This window comes from Temnothorax nylanderi, unplaced genomic scaffold (genome assembly GCF_030848795.1).
Source record: "Temnothorax nylanderi isolate EJ_2023f unplaced genomic scaffold, tnyl_v1.0 TNYL_tig0204_pilon, whole genome shotgun sequence".
In the NCBI taxonomy this organism is placed as follows: Eukaryota; Metazoa; Arthropoda; class Insecta; order Hymenoptera; family Formicidae; genus Temnothorax; species Temnothorax nylanderi.
The window spans coordinates 301,820-325,389 of NW_027249266.1; the positions used below are offsets into that span (position 1 = coordinate 301,820).

A 23,570-nucleotide genomic window follows, 5' to 3' on the forward strand; every position below is an offset into this window, starting at 1 on the left:
GAAGGGTGGAGACACACGGTAGACACGGTAGAGACGGTAGAGAAACGGCGAAGCTCAACGAGACACGAATTTTCGATTAAATTTAACACAGGGCGCAAAAGGACGCTAGGGCGCTGCACGTTGCTGTTTTAGGTGATAGAGCAAAGGGAAGGACAAAGAAAGAAATAGAGGGGCGAGGGGGGAAAGGCGTGGATAGGGACGGAGAAGCCGCGGTCTACACAGCGGCGGCTGATATTATTCTTGGGTCTTCCTCGCTGGAGCATTATTAGTTCCGGCGTGTTAGCATACATGAAATATTGATGTTACACGGATCTCTTCTACCTCAGTCAACCTTGTTCCCAGCTCTCTCTCTCCCTCTCCCTCTCTCTTTCTCTTTCTAGCTTCTGTCTATTCATCTATCCTTTTCGCTTTCTCTCACATAACCACCACTCATGTGTTTCTGTTACGAACAGCACTTCAGTTGCCTCTCTGTTACCTTTATGTTTATTCTTCCATTCTTTTTATTCACCACCCTCGTTCTGTCTAAACTTTTTTGACAGTTACCGCTGCGTTTTGATTTCTTAAGTAAACGCTTGGTTTCCAAGGTAACGTGATACATCAAATAAAAATCTTTTGTCTTCAATTTTTAATAGATTTAATCTCTATAGAATTTTGCAATTAGAATGTTGCGAATCCTCCTTTGCTGGAGATTATGCGGATATCAATAATATTCATAATTACGTATATGATAATGGGCGTGTGTTATTTGACGTAATTCATTATGTGAACAGTAATGTCTATTTTTCGATATAATTTTACATTACAAAAGGAAGATCCGTCGCCGCGTCGTCGGAAAATTCCAATTGTTATACCGTTATAGACCTCATTTCCGTGGTTCTCTTTCGCCCTCCATAGAGAGCTTTAAAGCGAGTTGCTTACCCTTCTTCAAACCACTCTTAAAGCCGCAATCGATTCTCGGGATTCTCTGGTGGGTCCCCTGGCTCTAGTTAACATCGAAGTTAATCGCACCGGAGATTCAAAGTATGTTGCTGGAAAATCCAGTTATGGGATGGCATTTGACTATACGTGATGCTAGATTGAATATGTAAATCCGCTCCAACTAGATTGAGATTTTACTAACGTACAGAGTATACAGGTTGCAGTTGAAACCTTTGACTCTTCTTCATATTCGCCAAGAATGATTCATAACGATACTAATAATAACGATATGTAAATACGTCTGAAAAGTTCTGATTACACGCATTTAACGTTGCATTTAATGTTCATTGGAAATTAATACTTCTCCAAAACTCGTGGAAAATATTCTGCTTAATAGATTTCTTCCTTTATATTACTTCTGACATTGTCACGTCTAAATTCTGTTCCGTATCTTATTACTTTTCTTTTTTTGAACGTGTGAGAAAGATCTAAATGATTGATGTGTTTTCTTCAGATAGAGATATATAAAGATCCAAGAGAATACTTCTTCCAAATATATCTAAAATGCTTGTTACTCTTCGTATACGCTCGCGTGACAGCCGACGACTGCATCACTTCGTCGAAATGCGAAGTTGCAGAATCAATCCCATAATTCGCGAAATTGCGATGATGTACGTTGGAAAATTACGTAAAAAGAAGATATATGCCACTTCGAGTACTCACCTGTCTTGATATTCTTCTCATTTTGAATTGTCAGCGAACTTGGATTTCCGTAAACAGAGTTATTCATCTCCGCCATGAATTCCCAATCTGCAAAAGTAAACGCGCGTGGGAAAATTAGATTCAAGCTAGCGAGTACGACGTGAATAATATCGATTGTGGTATATATGTGGAAGCATTAAATCTTATTACGTAGTTCTAATAGCGCAATACGCAATACGCAGTAATTTACTAATTTTGCAATGCTTTATAATAGTTTATAATATATATGCGTATTTATTAATTTTGCACTGCGTGATTTTATATATATATATATATTATATACATAAAATCATCATGAGGTATCATCATCTGTCTTTAATATCTTACCTTTTTTAGGGACCTCTGTGGTAGACGGGCTAGGACTGGTGCTTGGCGGTGCGGACACTGCAACAAAACAATTTTCCATCTTCAAAAATCGGATCTACATTGACGTCGCATATTTCACGCGAAATTTATTTGCAGAGCTTTGTGGCAAAGTATTCATATATCTCCCAATCGTACAAAAAGGCTCAGTCTTTCTTCATTCATCATTTTTTCGCAATTCTCGTGGAAAAAAAACACAATTATTTTCAGTGTTTCAGAGAGATGTGCTCTCTCTCTCTCTCTCAAGCCCTCACCCTCGATTCCAATCTATAGTACCGCTCGTATTTCTTTCTGTTTTCATTCCTATTGTTACCGAGGCCGCCTGCGATTGCTTACATTTTTTTTATGCGAATCTAAGGAAGGTATACGATGATGTGCATCACTTTGAATCCTCGTGTACTTTTGAGATAATTCGAGAAATTACATGAAACAAACATGAAATTAAAATGTACCGTGTGGAATTACGTGTTACACTTATATATTTACACGCAACCGGACAAAATACTTTTGTCCTCCCAGATTGGGCGAATTCTACACCGCGCGATATTATGGATCGCGCCACCTGTTACTAACTTCTCTCCCGGAACGTATTAGCTGCCGTAGCGCCGGCCAAGCCGGCCAAACTCTACATCATATTTTACTCCGGTACTACCGACATCCGCGCCTTCCACCTCTACACGCGCCTCCACGCGTAACTTATCCGGGGATATATACCTGAATAATTATTCGTAATTTCATAATTTGTCTTTAGCGAACGCCTCGTAGGCCGGATTTATTACTGACCGCCGCTGTCCGCGGCTGGGCGTACTCACTGCGGAAATATCTGCTAAAAATTTCGCAGGATGTGGCATTAATTAAAATTAGTTAGTATTACTTGATGACTTCGTTATAATTGTTACGTTTATCGCTGGCTTTGTCGCATTAGCAGTGTTATAATAAGTTTATCTGATCACAGAAAATTCACTTGCGCTGTTAGTCCATTTTTATTATTTTATATATTCCTTCTGTAGGCGCTGTAAACAATATTTTTTTAATATTATCAATTCTCCATTTCTAAATTTTTTTGCAGAGTATAAAAAACAAAGTTATGCTGAAACATGTATCATACATTTCAATTCGAGCGTACTCGAGATATGTAGGTTGTGCGCAATAGGGAACAGAACAAAGGGATTAAAAGCTAGATTTTGCGTGAGAAATATATCCCTTTAATATGAACACGAACACAAATTCTAGGTTAAATGCTGTTCATGGAATTAAATAGCTTATCTCTCCCGCGGTGTTCCGTGTTTCTTTCTGTTGCGCGTCCAACGGCATAATTTAAAAGGGTAATATCCATTGATAGCCTCGATGTGGAGGATGTGCCCGCAGCGAAAGAGGTCATTGCTATTTGTCACAAGCACCTGAGCGATTACTAAGTGGCAAGGTTGTAGAGAGGGTGCACGCGATGCACGTTGCGGAGGTGCGTTTCTCCCCAAGGTAAATAGGATAGGATGACAAAGTATGCGCCTCAGCAGACGTGTTTACACACGCGAATGTAATGCAAATATGTAGCCCCGCCGTCTTTTCCGTAAGATAATACCTGAATGACTTCCAACCCCCGTTTCACTCGCCCGTGCGGTAATGTTTGCCGCAAAAATTGCAACAACGACATCCCGACGTGCAACTTTATCTCGCGACGTTTGTCGCCGTACACACGCGCGAGACGAGGGGATGCGAATGTAAATCAATAAAACTTCTGTCGTCGAAAATTGGACGGCGAGACGTTAAATTTGCGATTGTCATCCATAAGCTTCTCTACACCTATAGAGATCAATATTTCGATATCTGTGTGTCGAAACAAAATACGAATGTTATCATTAGAAATTGTCGTCGTTCGTCATCGTGGTTATTATGAGGTTACCATCCAGTTTTATAGATATAAATATGGCACGCGCGGTGGATGAAATTCATTTATCATTTTTGCAAGTCACCGATGGAAGGCGAAGAGATTAAAGCTGAGAACGCAATGAGGAAAAAGCGAGATGGTGGAAGAAAGTGAGAAAGAAAAAAAGAAAGAGAGAGAGGGGAGGGAGGGAGGAAGGAAAGAGGAGGAAGAGAGAGAGAGAGAGGGGGGGGAGAGAAAGGAAGAAAAAAGGGCAAGGGGAAAAGAGAGAGAAAGTAAGGCAGCGACTTTTCACCTTTGATTTATCGCGCTAACTTTTATTTTCCTCAGGAGATATTAAAACCCGTTGTCCTGACCATTTAGCTTCACTGGGCTGATTGATGATTGGACCGGTTAACGCGCCGGCCTTCGCCGACAAATCAACTCTTTCATTATGCCCGATTAATATATATGTGTTTGTAGCGTACTGAAATCTGGAGATTCGGTAGCCGACCCGATCAAAGTTTAATTTAAGGAGAGACTGCTGCAACTTTGCAAGAAAGAATTCGCTGATCATCAATAATTATAAAAAATTATTACGAAAGTTTACCGTGAATAAAAAATATTTAGCTGTAGATGTAGATATGTCGAGATTTTCTTTTCAATTTAGCATTCTGTCGAAAGAAAAATCGTAAATAAAATCTAGTAGCGATATTGGAAACGAAACATGTTGCAATCTATTGTTCGCCAAATTTATGCATCCCGAAATGTATTGATTTAGCTTCATCGTCGGTGAGCGAGGAGAACTCATTAAAATCTTAAGACGCCTTAATTAACCTAATAGCATCATCCCCTTTCATCGGTACGTCACTAAACGATCTGTTTCCCCCATTCGCTCATCTATACCTTCCATCCAATTTCTCCTTCCATCGTGCGATGAGTATGCAAGATCTTCATATATTGTCTAGTGTAAATGTTATTCATGTTATATACCGCGCGGGTAATTGGCAGCGTATCCTAGCACAGTATGAATGACATACAATCAGAAAACCAATGAATCTATTTGTAGAACGTAGAACGTCAGTTATATCGAGGCATGCAATAAGTTTAAAGTATCAAAGTTGATTCAGGAGAGTAAGACACACATTAGAAAATTGAAAATTAAATAATGACGACAGTGAATTTCAACGAAATGTTATTCAAAGCCATAAGAACGAGTGCTTTCAAGAGTGATGTTTGAATCATAAAATTTGCAATACGCAACATTATTTTAAAATACAGGGTACTCCAGAAGAATAAAACTACTTGGAATATCTTTGTCAATGCAACTTCTTTAGATCATTTTAGAATCTTTTTCTTTTTCGCGAAAATATCGACCGTGATTATTATATTTTTCTGATTTCCCCAACTTTGAAAATAATTTAAGCTTATATATTTTAATCAATATCCATTAATATCTGTTAATATACATTAATTTAAGCTAATATTTTAATAAATATTCATTTAAAATTGATTGAAGAATATGATTGATGATATTTTTCAATCAAATTATTTACTTTCTTTTCTCAAGATCTCTTTAAAGTTTGCCAAAAGTTTTCCAATATATTCAATTTTTAATTTATCAAAAATTATTGTAGCAGTATCCTTGATACGAGAAATACGAGAAAAGATCAATTCCAAAAGAAAGTCAAAAAATCGGCAACAAACGTTCGATGGTTCGGGCCCCGTAACCCACGTAACGTCGTATCGTACATTTTTTATCTCGCGTGTCCCAGCGCGCCGTAATTAAACTACACGCGGTCTGAATTGTAAATCGTTGACGGTACGAACAGGCGACCAGGCCGATGGCCACCAATCGTCAATGCTGCCATTATTGCGGTCGGACCGCGATCATTAACTAAATCGACGACAGATCCGTAGGAAATAATTTGCCGTAGGCGTCATCGAATCTCGGCGCGGTACGACAAGCAGGAAATTGCCAGGCTTCGTCGGGTTACGATCGCGTAACCCAATTCCGCGCGAAACAATGGTAGTAGCGGGCGCCGACCCGCTTTTGTCAGCAGCTGCCGCTACATGTCTGTAATTACTCGCGCCGAAATCTCTCACTAGCATATCGATCGAAGACGTTCGACCGTTTGATTCAATTAGCGATTGAAGAGGCAGATATACAGGCCGTATTAGCAAGCTCTCCGGCCGATATATCTTCGATCCCCCGTCGACCCTTGCCCCTGCGCGTCTTCCGCAAACACGAAGTCAAAGCCCTCTTTGATAATTACCGACCTACGGTTCGTCACATTAACGCGCCTTGTGACGCATCGATCCATTAACGCGCCAACCGGGCAAGTCTCAAGGCGGATGTTGCGACGATCCGCGCTGATATCCCGTGGGGATTACCAATGCCGCTGGTTGGGAACTGCTCCCAAACCATCTTTGGCTTCCTACCGGCGCGGCGCGGCATGTCGCCGCACGTGCCGCACGTGACAAAAGAGCACAAAAGGTGTGTTGTGTTTGCGAATTTTCTCTCGACAGATCTTCGAGTGGCTCCGAGAGCAGTTTCTCCACGAAATCATTTCACTTCCTGCGCTTGCCCCGGGTCTCTAGTTAGATCCCGTAACGATCAGAAAGGGTTACGGTGGCCGGTATAACATAGTTATAATTCTATCAGAGCTGCCTTTGTTCGGGACCGTATTTCCAAACGGTGATCTCGATAAAGTAGCCAATGGTGTTCGCCGGAAGGCATTTCCTCGCGGAGCGGCGCGGTCGTCCGAGCGGGAGGGCGTGGATGCGCGCGGTTAAGGGTGGCTAAAACAGCTCGTAGATGCCGAGGGTGACGAGGGGGAGAGACGGAGAGAGAGAGAGAGAGACAGAGGGTGAAGGAAACCGAGAGAAAGACAGACCGAGGAAGGGTGAGGGGAAGTGGGGAATTAGTATGCGGCGGCTGTCACGGCGCCATCCCTCGACTGCGGCGCGGCGCCTTCCTGCACCTTTTGCCCAACCCTGGACCACCCGGGCTAGACCGTTAATTTTCCATCCCGTGACTCCAATCAATCTTACCGCCGTCAGCGAGTCTCCCTTATGGCGATACCCCGTGGCCCTTTCTCTCTCCTTTGGCTCTCGATACGTTACCCGTCTGCCACCTCGGATTCCAGCCGCTGTCATTTCCGGCTTCCCGATTCCGATGTGCGACTACTAAATACATCGGGCCGTCGTTTACGCGAAAGGCCCGATGCGCGCGGTAGCCGAGCGTCCGGTCGAATCGCGGCAACCAGTAAAGATCTCGAATCGACATAATTAGAGTCTGCAGAGAAATTAATTTTTCAACAATTTTCCCGAGATCCATAATGCGTTTACCCGAAGCAAAAAATAAAGAAAAAAATCTGTCTCGTTTGTTAGAGATTATTCACGTTGCAAATAAATTATATCCTGATATTCATTCTCATGTTTATCGCCGTGTGAGTTTCGCGTTATTTTTGTTATAATTATTGCCGGGAAAAATGCCATTTACGGTTCGAGCTGGATCTTGATAGCCTAATAATAATGTTGTAAATTTTATACGTTTTTCCAAACTCAGTAAACTGTGTGCCGATTTTTTTGTCGGTCTTTAAAATACAGCTCTTTGTTGGAACAGTAAATTCACATACTTAAATCGATAATCGATTTAACTTTTTTATGCTATTGCCGATCTGTTATCTCGTAATTATCTTTAAATTGGTAAATTTAACACTCTTAAAAATACATTAATCCTTGCGAATAATAGGTTATTTATGTAAAAATCTAAATTCTATTGAATGCAGATTTAAAACCAATCTCTAAAGTTCTTAGATTTGTTTTAAGCGCAGAACATTTTTTTAAGCACTACGTGTATCACTATATTTAAAGTATACATTTAAAGTATACAATAATACTATTCTTTTTTAATTCAATTTTAATTTATTTTAATTGAAATTCAAGTAATTCGACGAATTACTTTCGTTATTTCAGTTAAGCAACCGTCGCGTCCCCCGTTCGGAATAACAATTGCGAGAGTTCTCTATCCGCGTATTGAGAATTATTACTGTCTGAGTTTCCTATCCATATTATCTGCTTTCGACACCAGCCTCGGGGCGGATCCTGTCGTGAAGACTCGCGCAACACGTAGCGTAATCGGCAAGAGCGTAAACGGAACGCCGACTTTAATGAAGTACGTCGGCGAGATGGCTGATTTAACTACTGGGATAACTATTCATCCCGACCAGACCTAAACAGCTCGAGTTTCTTTGCTTACGCTGTTCGAATTCAATAAAGTTTTCTCATGCCCCATATCACAAATACGATGAATAACATCGCGGAGCGTTCTCAATATGATCTTAGAGGTACGAATTAACAATAATCTTATTACGATGATGTGTTAATAAACGTTAATGGACGGCTAGAAATTCATCGGTTTGACGTGTCGTTATAATCTCAAAGTTTTCGAAAGACAAGCTCGCAGAGCTACTCCTCTCGTGGCGGGTCTGTGGAGCAGTTATATATTTTACGGCGGGATGAAATCGCGTTGACGTCTGAAACCCGCCTGCGACAAACCGCAAGGACGGATTTCGGATTCCGACGAATCCACCGAACGAGAACTAACATTGGCTTTCCCTCGAAGGCATCGTCTTCGCGGATTTTATGGAAATATTTTCTCCTCCTTCACGGGATTTTCTTTTTAACGCGCGTTCCGTCTCTCTCTCTCTCTCTCTTTCTCCCTCTTTCTCCTTTTTCCTTCCCTTCTCTCTCGCGCCCTCCTAGACCACCCCCTTTAATCGCATTACCGTACGTAGATATATATATTTCTATTCGTCGAACTGTTCCATTCGTTCGACGCCGATTGAGGCGGTTCTTTTACCATCTTCGTGGCGTTTCATCTTCCGCTTGCTTACCTTCGCCGTTACCAATGGTAATTGGAAGCCGGTATCATTAAATGAGCGTGAAGGCAATTTCGCAGCAAATCTCCGACATAACTGAATCGTTTGCGCATTAATTGTATACTTTATCTCGTTATAATGCAAATCAAAGTGCTGTTGGGACACTTTGTTACGCAAGATCGGAATGCTAGTGAAAAACAGCGAAGGTATTGTTAATTAATTATTTAGATTGATATTTTGATTAATCGATGTATCGCTGTTAAATTTTTAAACCAGGTTTTAAAAAGATTGTCCCAAATATTACATTATTGCGTGTTATCAAGCTGTGCTCGAATATTATGAAATTAGTGTAGAAACTTTCGGCGAGCGATTTATTCTCCCGTCTCACAAATCGAATATTATTGTTTGTTCCTTCGGTCTCAATACCGAAAGGGATCTTCCTAGCCGAATTAGCGCTCGCGCAAACGCAAAAGGAGACGCGCAAAAGCCCATCGGCACAGAGAGTGCGACAAAGTTACGGCGCATTAGTTTGTTTAAGAGACAGACGCCGGAGGGAGAGCGCAGTCGCCCGGCGGACCGATGTTACTGGCCGTTTGAGGGACGACTTTCGGAATCGACTTTCCTGCCGGAGCGAAGAGAAGTTTGGCAATTTCCTTGGGCTAATCTGCTGGTCGGTCAGCATTGAGATGCTGCGGGGGTTACTATCGCAGGGAGACCGGGGACGAGGGAGGGGGAGAACGAGAGAGGAGGCGTAGCGGCACGGACGGGGTTGAGCCATCGACCACGAACGCCGGGCGGTCCCATGAATTATACAAGCGACTCTCTATTGCTCTCTCATCTGGCATCTCTTTCTCAGAGATATCCCCCGTGGTGCCGACAAGAGGTACGAACGACGAGGAAGCGGTAGCTGAAATCCTCCTCCCTGCGATGAAGAAAAGAGATGGGGAGGGAGGAGAGGAGGGCCAAAGACGCAGACGCGTGCCAGAGTGATCTGAGCTTACACATCACTGCGACTACCTTGACATGGCAACGAGTGACCATCCAATAAAGGATGACAATTAAAGCTTGACACGGACGTCGACACTTTTTCTTTCATTATCCCCGGCGCACGTTCGTTGGCGGCGCACACAAACTGATAGAAGTCGCAGACAGGATCCCTAGATTGATGAGTTTCGGCCGTTTGCAACGGCTTTTATAGGTATTAGCTCGCTTTGCGTGAAACTCGCCGCAATAGAACGTAAGTCCCGTTTTCTCGTCGTTATTTGTTTTTTTTTCTCTATCCAGTCTGATTTATCCAGCGATGATATCGCATCGAAAATGTATATTTAACTGTTTTTATTATTTACGAATATCGTTCTGATAATGAATAAATGAATTAACACGCTAATTTAATCAAAATAACAAATTAGCAGATTCATTTTCGGTTACTTAATTATAAGATTTCAGAATTTTTTGTTACTATTATCGAAAGCGAGATCTCTCCAATAATTAAAATTTAAAAAAGCATTAAATTTTAAGATTGTAAAATCATAGAAACTGATCGCTAAATTTCGCAGTGAATAATTGCAATATTTCGATCGCGAGAAGGTGTCAATCTTTCTCCTTTAAAAAGTTTTAATAAAAGATATATGTGTATACGCATTGAATTTTTTATATTGTAAAGAATAATAAACGTACAAACAATACGCAGTCTAGATATCAGAAACAATGATGGCTTAACAAAAAGCAAGATATACGCGAAACACAACTAAATACGTATTGATACATTCAAGGCAATTGTTATTTTCCGAAGATATTCCCCGCCGATTTTTCCGCTGACCTATTTTCACGATGGTTTTGCATGGCGGTAAATCTGGGATGGTCTCTCATAAAAAGTACTTGTCGCCCGCTCCCACGCTTATACATAGGCAAATATGTGTGCACGCATATTGTCCGCGTGTACGGCGAGAGAACGAGACATTTAACGAATTTACCTTTCAGGAAGTAACGAAGCAGTGTGTCCGCTACTCCGCAATTAATTCAACCGTGCGGCCATTAAAAATACGCCACGCGAAATTTGCACAGTAAAGAGACAAAAATGTGTCGGGAAACGGCAACTCTTTCCGTCGCGCCGGCATCGAGGCGTGAAGTTAATTACCCTTTCGCCGGCGCTCTAAGATTTTCTCACTTTCGTAATACGCCACAAAGTTGCCATGAATATTCATCATTCGTTCTGAGAATGTGGAAAATCGTTCGAGACGCACTAACAGATTTCGGGATTCAGTTTTACGAGCTTTAAGCTCATCCCGCGGAGCGCTCGTTCCCGCTATTGTGAGCGACTCAATCTGTATTTATAGAGCTCGAAAGCTACGCTGTAAGCGCAGGCTCTCTTCTTTTTTGTTCCGCAATCAGAATGAAGTACATGTAATGAATTTGGGTAACAAGGTCGCGCCGTCCATAATTATTTCACATATATGGAGAAATGCGCCCATTAAAAATAGACTCTCAATTTCCAGAGCATGGCAGCGACGAGAATACACCGTACCGTAACAACGGCGCACATTATTCCCGATTATGCAGCATTAGCGCATTATGATAACGTGAAATTATTTTTCTGTCGTAATCTCTTGCGTAAATGAATTCATTTAGGTTACACAATATATATATGTTACACCGTTACATGCGCAAAACATTTCTTTCGCAATCATTATCTCCGCATTTCAGAATACAGAATATTTTTAATGCGTGTCTCGTTATCGCGTTTTGAAGCACAATTCATAGGTCTTGAAAAATTTTTACAGCTCTACAAACTCTATGAAATAATGAATTATATTAATTTATCTTTAAACTCGTTTTTACGAAAGACAGAAGAGGGAAGAAGTGCACGCACATATCAGTGTTGACGGGAATAATATCGGCAAAGTTACGATACAGAGTTGCCGGAGCGAGACGCAGTTTCGTATCTCAGGTATAGTAAACGGGGGTGTAAGATTGCTCGTCCATTGCATCATAAATAATTTATTGAATCGGGGGTTACTAAGAATCGCGACTCAACGAGGAGGACAAAAGTTTCGAAGCGACCCCGAGGCTCTCCACGTTAAAGTTTCGGCCGTGCGGTACGAACTCATGCCCCGAAGGTAGACAGCGGGGTCTCCATACAACCCGGTACAAAATTTTTACGCCTCCGCGCGCTGACGAAGTTATAGAAAGGTGTGCCATCGGTGGGACGTCCCGTTTTGTGTCTGCCGAGTTTGCGGAAGTCTGATCAATTCATAATTAAAGCGGCGGAGGTAATAGAGAACTTCGCGATATCACGCCGTCGAAAAGTGCCCACTGTGCAAGCAGTTATGTTCGCCCGCCTCTCGAGATGAAGAATTCAACGGTGAGTTCTTCGACGTGAAATCTCATGTGATTTCTATTGTAAATTATACTGCAAGACCCATTCCGCGGAGAGGAGAATTGCAGTTTTAAACCTATGAATTTATAGTACACGATATGTACACGGAATTTCGAGTTACTCGCCCGTCGTTATAAACGACGAATCTATTAAAAATAGTTTAAAAAATGTGTTATAAAGAGCAGATATCAGTTAGCTTTAATATTATAAATTAAAAAACTATATCTGTACCTTAAAAGTAAAGGATCGTATCTCCAGTTTCTATCAAAATGGAGCTAATTCACTTTTCAATATAACAGGGGCTTAAAGTGTATAATATAAAGTGTAGAAAACGTCTTATGTTTACTATTATTAGTTCCTAAGATACAATGTTTACAAAATGTCGTATTGAAAATTTTTATAGTACTTAATTTTTAAACCAGGTACAGCGTGTTATTGGCAGTTGCACTATTGTACATGTAAGATACTTTTATTCAAAACTTAATAAATCAAATATATCATTAATAAATCAAGTTGCTACTTTTATTTTATATCTAAAAAAATGTATTATTTCTTTCTCGAAATGTTTAAAAATGGACACACGATTCTTTACTTCTAAGGTACATATATATATGCAGCACTATAATTGTTAAAAATTGCTCCATTTCAAAAATGAGAAATTCATTCTTGCTTCTTTTAAAAACATAGTTAAAAAGTGTATTATAAAAAGCAGGTACCAATTAGCTTTAATATTATACGGAAAGAACGGTTTTGCTGAAGTACCTATCTAAAAATTTAGTTGGATACAGATCTGAAAATAATTTTGTTGCGTCAAAATAATTATGTAGAACACTCAAACTGATTGCTAAAATGTCAATATTTTTGACAGCATTATCATCATACTTCAGCGACCTACTATAATTATTTTGATGGTACAACAAAATTATTTTCAGATCTGTATCTAGCTAAATTTTTAGATACTTCAGCAAAACCGTCCTTTCCGTGTAGAAATAAAATACTATATATATATATATGTAGTACTATAATTGTTAAAAATTATTCAAAAATGATATATTTCTTTCTCGCTTCACCTTTTTTCACGGATCTATTACTTGATAAGTGAGTAACAATAACTTAACACCTCTCGCTAAAAGCTTTCAAAAGTGTTCAATTGCATTAATATTGTAGCAAGGAGTGATTGATATTTATAGAACAATTGCATTTTGTAATATTCATGATATTCCAAAATTATCCGAGAAATAGGAATACTAATACAGCTGGAAATGAATATTTCTTCGGAGCACACCTCTCGGATAAGTTAAGAATATAACTTCGTGGAGATACTATCTGCGTGAATATCAGCGAGAAAATGCTTGCCGGCAACGTTTCAAAATCTAAACGAGATTTTCGGTGAAACTCGTTCCTCCGTGTAACTCCGATGGCAAAATTGCTAAGTGCCGCTGCGTTACCAGCGTCCGGAATGCATGTGCAGAAAGAGTTTCACAACAAATTTATCAAAGTCACGCCGGGCCACGACTTCGTTTGCATCTTACGCTGAAGAATTCGTTAGTGAAATTCTCAAATCCAAATGAAAAGCTCGTAGAACTTTGCGAGCCACGATACCACGCGACCGCGGAAGTTTTCAAAGTCCGGACAACTCAGTATGGATTTGCAGGAGGAATTTGAGTACAACAAGAAGTTTTCCGTTTGCAAGAATTTTATCAAGAGCTTGTTAAGCGTTAAGAGATTTTTACTGTCGCAAGTCGCATTATAATTACCTTGCGAGGACGTTTTACGGTATCGAAATTTACAAGATGTAAAAACACGGTTTTAGGAGTGTAACATATCAATCGTTGAAGCGATGTACTTTGCCAAAAAGTGCGATAATAAAATTTAGATATATACAATCATGATTAATTGACTCTTGATAGAAACAATCAAATTATCACGACAAAGCGATGAATATGATGCTGCAACATATATAGCGACAGACCCAATAATCCTTGTAAACTCGTATCAAGAGAGAGGTAACTTATTAATATAATATATGTATATCGTGTAAAATCAATAAGAAATAATAATTACCAACTATCTCAAAAAAATATTACGATGTTAAAAATATTACGTTCGTATCTATTTAAGTATTAGATACATTATTTATACTAATTTAGTGTTACACATTTTTTCCCGGCAGACCCCGTGTAAAAGGATAATGTCCCATGCACAAGCATGTCCGAATTAAGGGGAGTGAAAAATGACATTATGGACGCCGACAAAGCAGCCGCATAACGGCCGTTTATTAAATCCGCGTCTTAGCAGCGACACAGAGAGCGGTTGAACCGGTGGATGCAGCAGGGGTGGACGTTGCATTATGTATACGACGCTCGGGCTGAGGAAATCACAAGAGGGAGGGGAGAGGCGGTGGGCGGCAGAGGGAGACGAAGGACGAGACGAGGAGCCAAATGAATACGATATTGTTACTATCCGAGCGAACGCCGTAAGTTTTGCCCCGTTCCACCTGTCACTCTTCGCGCGCTAAGCCCGCGCTTCAACACCGCTACAAATAGCAGTTTGACTCGACCGCGGAATAAATTAGCCAGGAAATTCGAGCTTTTTCGAGTAGAGAGCGGAGGGGAATCGGAAGGGAAAGGGGATGGATCTCTGTCGCGAAGGAAAAAAGGGGCCTCAAGAGGGTAAAGACGAGGGCACGAAACGCGCTCGGATATCAAGAAACAGGGGTACTTTGCCCCTTAGGCAGGCCTTAATAATAAATTCATATATCTCGACCCCTCGTCTGTTTCCCCTATTCTTTACTGCTGCTGTAGCTCCGCAACCGAGGCATCCTCTTCGCTTCGCGGGACGACTTACCCCCGCGGAGTGAGGTAAGGTCCTGCCCCCCCCCTCTTCTCCCGCATCGCTCGTTTCCTTCAGTCAGTCTACAAATCTCTTTTTTTATGTCGCTTAATAAAACTTGTCTGACATATCTCTAACTGCCGCCACTTAATTTCGAGCCCGCCCGACCATCTTCAAGGAACGCGACGGATTCCGTTACTTCTGCCGGTTGTTACTGACTGTACCGAAGTAGGTTTGTTTGCTTCTCTCCCCGGGGCCGTCGTGTACCTCCGCCAAGCCTTCGCGGGACCTTTTCGAAGTTATTTCTCCGCTTCCTCTTTGGAGGAGCTCCGAGAAATTCGAATTCCTTTCTGGTCTGACTTTTTCCTCGTATTCTCATCCTCTCGCTCGTAGACAGAACAATGGGGATGGTCACAGTCGATTCTAAATCGACGATTTTAAATGGACGGAAAAAGGGCGCACACATCCTCTCTTTATTTGCTGTTTACTTTTCCGCGCAAGGCGAGAACGTTAATCCCCATCAAAGGAGTTCAATTTCTAAAATCTCAAGATATGTCAATTTATTGAATATCTTATTATATTTTTTTCGTCTCAATTTCAACGTTATGATGTACATCAATATAAAGGCAAAAATGCATCGTGAGAATCGTTTGTGCATATCGTACAGACAATAGTCCCGGCCTTAAGCGTTCGCAATTATCAATAATTACGCGTCTTAGAATAGAATATATAACGACGCTCGTATATAACTCCGCATCGCATTTGATTGCGGAGCATGACTCTTAGCGCGCGGTTAATCCCGCATCCCTTTCGGGGATACCAATAATTCAGCATTAGCGCCACACCAATAGTCCAACGACTCATCCGGTCGGAATATGGGATTCCGTCGAAAATGCTTTTCGCCATGATTTACCATCGCGATATATCGCGGTTAATTTTGTTTCGCGCAAAAGAAAAAAAAATCATTTTTTTTTCTTCTAAAAAAGACGTCGCTTATCTGCAAAGCTAAAAAGAGGTGCTTTCAAAAAATTTTAATTTTGTCTGCGCCACAATGTGGATAGTATGCGCGGCACGCGCGAATTTGCAACTATCCAGTTTCGCATAGCTATGCTTGTAACATCAATTACGATTTTAATACAAAGAGACCGTTTTAGTTAAAAGAGGGATATTTTTATATATGTAATTAATTGAAAAATATCTAGAAAATGTATGATGCGCGTTTTGTTTCTAAATATATAATTTGTTAAACATTTACGCGCGGAGGTCCGTAGCGAGATTGACGGCAAGAAAGAAAAATTCTATATATATCGAACAATCGTTTTCGCCTTTTGTTTTTATCGAACTAGGAAGGTTTACATTTCACCACTCTTTCTCTTATCGGTAGTCTTTTATGCTAAATGTTTGCTTCATTTGAATATTGCTAATGCGAAAAACCGATCCATACTAATGGAGTGATCTCCCCGCATTCGTTTTCGTAAGCGCCGTCGATTCTATTTGCTCTCTACATATCCCGATTCATACTCTTTTTCATGAGGTACGTACGGTCGTACTTCGTCCCCATGTTTCATCCATATCTCCAGTTTTATCGTGGCTGTAAGCCGCAGATGAAATCCTTGATTGTATGCATTTTATATTCCTTCACACGGCGAAGGTAACGTAAAGCGCAGGCGAAAACTAACGAATCGAAAAGAAAAAAAAAGAGAAAAAGGAACGCGTGTCACATAAAAAATGTGGGAGCATTGAGACCCAGTCAGGGGTAAAGCCTAAACAGTAGTATATACATATATACTTTCCTATATATATATATATATATATATATATATATATACACGTATGTGGAGCTGCTTTCAGTATTTATACAAACCGCGTTAAACTGCAGCCAACTAATGTTGCGATTTAATTCAAGGAAAGTGCCACTGCGAATCGCGATCTGTTGGCAAATATTAGGCAGAGGTAATTAACATGGCTATATTTGTCTAGGAGGAAGATCGCGTGACGCTCGCGCGTTCGTCGCGGAGTTTAACCGTGTCAAACCGTGCGCTGAGCGCGCGTTGCCCGAAGAAACCACGGTATCCGTCAACGGGTGTGCCGTAGAAATTACGTAGTTCGTTGAGAACCGACCGTCTTCGTCGACTTTGTAAACAACCGGGGAATGACAGAACGACATAAACGCGCCAAACAGCTCGCGACGAACCGTCATTACCTTAGTAAACGATACTGAGGGGAGATGGCTCGGGGCGCATGCAGGCAAACCGAGAGAGATACTTACTGTACAGACGAATCGTCCCGTCGGTTTCTCCACGTGGGTTCTTGGCGATGCACTTGTAGCTACCGTAGTCTTCTTTCTGAAAGTAAACCGGTGAAAGCAAATTACTCTCTAAAATGCATGGAAATTTTAATGAAGTAATCACAATAAAATATTCTTTATTAATTGTCAAACTTAATATTTAAAACCGAAACGTTTTAATTCCCCCGTATATTCATGACTATTTGCTCATTACGAATTTTATTCTTTTATAATAGAATCACGCGAATGTACAAAGTATTTTCTTTTAATGATAATCGATAGTTATTGTTATTGTATCTTCTGAAATGTTAATACCGTTATTACTAAATAATCGTAAATTATTCTGATATCTATGTAGTCGTATAGCGCCGTGTATTATGCATTTTTATTTTGTACGGATATTCTAGACGAGTGCTTTATTACGTTCATCGTCTGTCGCGCTCATCGTCCATTTGCAACGATCGTGATTTACGATATGGCGCTATTACCCAATCGTGAATTTTAACGCGGTATACATGATTAAGTCACGCGCTTTTTTAACAGCGATTACGTCGCGATTTTCGTGTTCCGATTATCGTGCAATTTTAATTCATTAAATATGCAAAAAAATTTACGCTCAATTTTCGTGTAATGTGTATTGGAAGAACTAAAAATATTGTTATACCGTTTATATAATTAACGATAAATTCTTATATATACATATATATAATAAAGAAGAAATCCTTTTTTTCTTCTTTTCTCGAAAACCATTTTTATACAATTGCAAATACGCGAAGAATTATTTGAGAATTCTTAAATGGGTTATTTTCGAAAAACAAATGGAATTGTTGATTATCGGCAAGATGCACGAGGGATGATGCCTTCACTCACCTGTATATCGCATATCGTAAGCGTCATGTGCGTCTTGTAGGGTGGCCTGTCCGGCGACGACACAGTCTTGTATTTACTGCTCTCGTGAATCATTAGGCCGTCCTCCCTCGCCCAGTAATTCAAAGAAGTCGGATGAGCCTCGGTATAACATTCCAGCGTAACGGAGTAACCCAGGGGCGCGCCGACCAATTGGTGCGGTATCCAGAGCATAGGGGGGACTGCAACAGCAGAAGTGATTGATTGGCTCATAAATGTTCCAATTACTAACAATACACGATGGGCCTACGATCGATATCCCTTCCACGCGTCTATAAATCTCGCTCGCCCGGCTCGATTACGAGCGCGCTGCGAGCCGGTGCGAAGGGATAACTCGAGACGATTGCGAATTTTTTTTTTCGATGTACTAATTGAATGAATTACATTTCTTAGAATAAAGACACCAAGTTTAAGACTCTCTGCACTGTCAACTTCGGATCGGAGTTTTAACGACGTTATTACTTAAATATTTGTATTGGTGATTGCACGATAGGAAAGGCCAATAAAGATAACAGAACGTTGTGGCACGTGGCCTTAACTATCAGTCCGCTAACGATCTGTTCGATCATACGTACGAGAAAAAGGCGCCAGAATGCGGATGTGGATGTTGAAAATATTTATATTAAGATATTTCATCTTCTTTGCGATCGTTATCTCTTTAACCATTATAGAAACGGAATGAAGGATTATTACAGAAACAATTATATACATAATATATATCGATAAAAATGTTTACGCATTAATATTGTCTTCCGGTTCTTTTATTATCTCTTCTTCTCCTATAAAAATTTTATTTTCTTGGTACGGTCAAGAACCTTTTCAGTCTCTCTATTATTATATTAATGAATATAAAATAATTACTGAAAAGAAATTATACTAAATGATGAGTTGGTGGTATATGCATATAAAATATTAAAATATAAAAATTATTTTTCATATAATTTAAGTTAATACGTCGAGATTAAGATAATGTTTTCAATGTCCCACAAATATAATTAAAAAAATAAAAAGTTTTTACGTACATAAAAAATGGGCGCAAAACTTCGCATTTTTATGAGTTGAAAGAGAAGGAGAGAGAGAGAGAGAGAGGCACTTTTTAAAGTTTTACACAAACATAACATGGAAAGCTGGGCTTAATTTTTGCTATATATCGTGAATCCTAAATGCGTATCACGCGGCCCTTTAATAAAAAAGTAATCCCATTTCGATGAACAACCCCCTGCCCCTTGTTGTCAGGGCTGGTGATAACATTTCCTCGAGGTAAGAGCGCTTCAATTTAACTTAACCTTCTAAGAATATACCTAACCCCTAACCCATATTCTCTCACAAACTGCCACAATATTCGCGAGAAAAATATCACGCAAAACAAGCCGAATACAAATGACAGCTGATTGCATAAGCGATAAAAATATATAAACAAGGGCAAACGACTACGTTTCCCCGAACAAACTATTTTTGTTCAAACCTATTATTCCTGCGGAAGAGATCAATAAGTAGAAGATGTCGATTTGAAATCGTGCATGAAAAATCTGATTTGATGCGTACAACGCTCAAAATCGGCGTAAATAATTTCAGCATTTAAATAATATCGATTATTCGTTGAATGGCCAGGGATGGAGAAACTAACTTCACAAATTCCACAGAGAATTAAATGCGCTCTCCTCTCTTCTCTCATGCTAAAAATAGAAGTTCTATTTTATAGAACAAAAGACTTTTGCATATAACGGATAGATAAATTTCGCATACTTACTAATTGTAAGCTGTACTTACGAAATTATATAACTTAATTATCAATGAGTTAAAATCTCTATTTTTACTTTTCCTCGAATACATCATATCTCTTGATTTACGAGATACTTCTTCTCGGTACGGTCGCAAATCTCTCGAACAACTTTCGGAATAAGATTTGTCTTACAATCTTTTTCTTCGATTTCAGTAATTTTCTATAATTTGCTGCACAATTATTGCACGATCCACAATCCGCAAATTAACAATTAATTTTAATTATTCAATAAAAGCCATTAAAAAACTGCTTGAAAAATGTATTTTAAGGAGGAGAGAAAGTACTGTTTTTTTTAACAGTTTCCCTAGAAAAAGAGAAAAACAGGGTTTGTCGGATCCTGGATACCGGAACGATCGAGTTTGCTCCCGTTTCATCTGGGATCTCCTTTAAGCAAGAGCCTCGGTAAACGGCGACTCGATTAAATGCGATTGTCCTTCGAGTCCTCTAGAAAATGACCACACGAGAGTCCAACCAATCCGTTTTCCGGCGACTGTTTTTCAACTCTTTCGCTTATTCGCGACGACTCTTTCGAATTTTCGTCGCTCTAAGCGTTTATTAATTTCTGCTTATAGAATAGAATATTACTCTCTTTCATTATTTATTAGGCGAGACATTCTGCAAATAGTGATTAACTCAAAATATAAATCTATTCGAATATGTGACGAGAATCTCAAATCATTTCGAATGTTATTCGGAATTAAACAATTTTTGGAAGTCTTAAAAATCTTGGAATATTTCGGGAGTCTTGAATATGCCAAAAATCTTAAAACTCTCTCTTTGAGAAATATTCTCTTTTATAACAGTATGATTTATTATTTCAATTCCTATCCACGATTATACTTTGTAAAACGTTAGAAGTCTATTTTTTTATAAAAAATTATTAACGCTGTAAGCAAACATATTGGGGAAAAATTCCATAATTTCTCGCATTTTTTGTAATGCAGGAATCAAAATCAACTGTAAAAAAAAGAAAAAACTTATTCTATCAGTGTTTTACACAAAAAGTTGAATTTGTTCTTAAAATAAGTAATGCATTTATATATGTTACGTAAAATCGAGAAATTTCGTGCAACTATAATTCTTAGTGACGAAAAAAAAGTAACGTGCAAGTAAAATAAATATCGTTAAATGTATAACATCGGACGCTTCTACTAAACACGCTCGCGCGGATTCCCCGTTCGTTCACTGTAAAGCGACCTCGCTAGCATCGGTCGTCTCGCCGGGGTGGGTGTTCTTTTTGCCACGTAATACAGGACCGTGAATTACTACGGATTTCAAGGGAGGGATCGCTCTTGTGCCTCTCGTGTCGTCTCCCCGCACCCTTTTTCCCTTCTTTCCCCCCTGCCGCGCAACGAGCGCGAAGCAACGAGGGAGGCCTGTCTTCGGATAACGCAAAGGATATCCGACACCTTCTTAAAATGCAAAACATTCCGTCTGAGGGTGAGAAGGGACGGGACCAACCTAGGTTGTCTGCAATGCTTCGGATCCTTATTGCGCAGACAAGCTCGGGCTTTCCTGGTAGACGAAGGCCTCTGACCGGAGCCGTTGGACGTCCTACGTTCATTTTCTTTTTTTTTTCTCTCAAATTGTCTTTTGCGCGCAATGTCAAATTCGATCGATGGAAGCGGAGTGCTTTCAACGTAAGACACTTCTTCGCGTGCATTGACGGGCTTTACATATAATTAATTGCAAGAGATATAAACTTTTTTGAAACGTTTTTGCGTCTCCTTTTACATTCGTATTCATTGATTAGTTTAGAAATACTTCTTTCTTACTTTATTGTGAGTAAGAATGCGACGACGATCCATTTCTTTAGGTATAAGCTACTAAAATATTCCTATTCTTTAATCTAGTCCGAAGAAACGTTCCACTTTATCGGAATTTTAATTAACGGCGTAGATACAGAAGTAAACGCGTAATTACATTTGTAAAATTATTGCGTTATTGTTAAAACAGAAGAGAGATATTGCTCGATGCCAAGAAATTAAAGAATCATATAATCATCTCACAGAATTTTATTTCATCAACCCTCGGCATATTATAACAATACGTGTCTCAAGCGGGAAATTTTTACAGGTAATAGATGTTTTACCAAGCAAAGTGATCCGCGGTGAACGGTGAAGGGTTTAAACATTAGCACGGGCCACTGCGAAATGTAAACGACGTCGAGTTAGATTGCGGAGAACAATGTGTGGAACGACCCGCAAGGTAGATGAAAGCTAATTCAGGTGGAAGTTAAACAGAGTTAAAGGTACGTAGGTACGTTTTAGGTATATATAGGGTAGGCAGAGGCTAGGTCGAGACGGGTTACGTTACGAGAGTTTGGCCTTACATTCATCACGCAAGAGGCCTTGAAGCCTGAAGATCGGTATGCCCTTTAATAAAGAATGGCTGGACGCGCGCTGCTGGCTTGCTCAGGCAGTGTGCAGCGCATAAAATTTTGCCCCAATGTTTCCAGCCGAACCGCTACGCGCTGCTTTCCCGTCAAATTATCCGCGCGAGGGAAGAAAAGGAAAACGAAAATAGACGCGTACGCTTATCAATTATGAAAATTTTTCTCTAACTTTATGAAAATTTATATTAAAGGGAAATAATTGCGAATTTCAAGACTATACCTTTACCTCCCGTTATTTCCAACATGCTTCACGACCGTAACCTCGTAACAGGAAGATCATGTACGCTCAGAGGAAGAAAAAGACGTTACTAATTTTCCAGTTTTCAACAGTGATTTTTATCAAAAACAAAGATGAAAATTTATTCTATCTCTTTTTGTGTATAAAATCATTATATTTTCTCTGAGATATTATCGGATATGAAACGTCCTGTATGTAAAATATGTGTAATATGTGACAGATTTGAAATCAATGCTCTCGGGGGCTAAAAGGCAATTATCCGTTTGTAAAATATCGCCGAATAATATCACTTGAAATTTAAAACGATGAAAAATAATTAAAATGATAAAACGATTAAAAGCTGTTAATTATCGGATGCCACTTTTCATTTACCTTCTCGTATACTTCCTCCTTTTTTCACGCCAGCGATTTAACAGTTTTTAAGTCCGTACTGAAGTTGGTACTTTCGGCACGCGTTAAAGACTCAAAGTAACACAATTCTAGCCAAGGTAGAATTAAAAATAACTGTATGCGGAATGCTACTGAGACACGTTCAAGACATTCGTGAAATTGTGCCGGATCGCAGGATTATTTGCTCGATCAGATTATCTGGCTGAACGCATTGCGCATAACGTCTAACGAGAGAGAACCTGTGAGCCACGATAAGCAAGCAGCTGTTTCGCAAGCGCGATAAGAACATTATCGTTGACCTTGCCCTTCCTTAATGCTTCCGCATCGTCAATCTTGAGGCTCTCCTGACCTCGTTCTATATCGTGTGAAACAACAGCGGTTCCTTCAAGCTGTAATCGCTTGTAATCGTTTCCTGCATAATCATTCGTCTTAATTTGCAAACACTTTTTACTATCATACATTAGATACTTTTATGATTTAAATTTTAGATTCTAAAAAAGGGTATCCACGCAGTTATAATCTACATTCTAATTTCATTACTCTCCAAATCTGAATTAGTGAAAAGTTACTGGA

General features: G+C 39.8%; 1 protein-coding gene across 1 annotated transcript in view; it reads right to left on the reverse strand.

The window, feature by feature from the left end:
- LOC139778975 (lachesin) overlaps positions 1 to 23,158 on the reverse strand; it is a 35,216-nt gene extending 12,058 nt beyond the window's left edge. The window contains exons 1-5 of the mRNA XM_071717157.1: positions 22,980 to 23,158; positions 18,156 to 18,373; positions 17,268 to 17,343; positions 2,008 to 2,064; positions 1,642 to 1,728 (exon numbers count right to left, since the gene is read on the reverse strand). Coding sequence (XP_071573258.1) covers positions 1,642 to 1,728; positions 2,008 to 2,064; positions 17,268 to 17,343; positions 18,156 to 18,365 — 430 coding nt within the window. The 5' untranslated portion in view covers positions 18,366 to 18,373; positions 22,980 to 23,158. The remainder of the gene's footprint in view (positions 1 to 1,641; positions 1,729 to 2,007; positions 2,065 to 17,267; positions 17,344 to 18,155; positions 18,374 to 22,979) is intronic.
- Between the last annotated feature and the right edge of the window lie 412 nt (positions 23,159 to 23,570).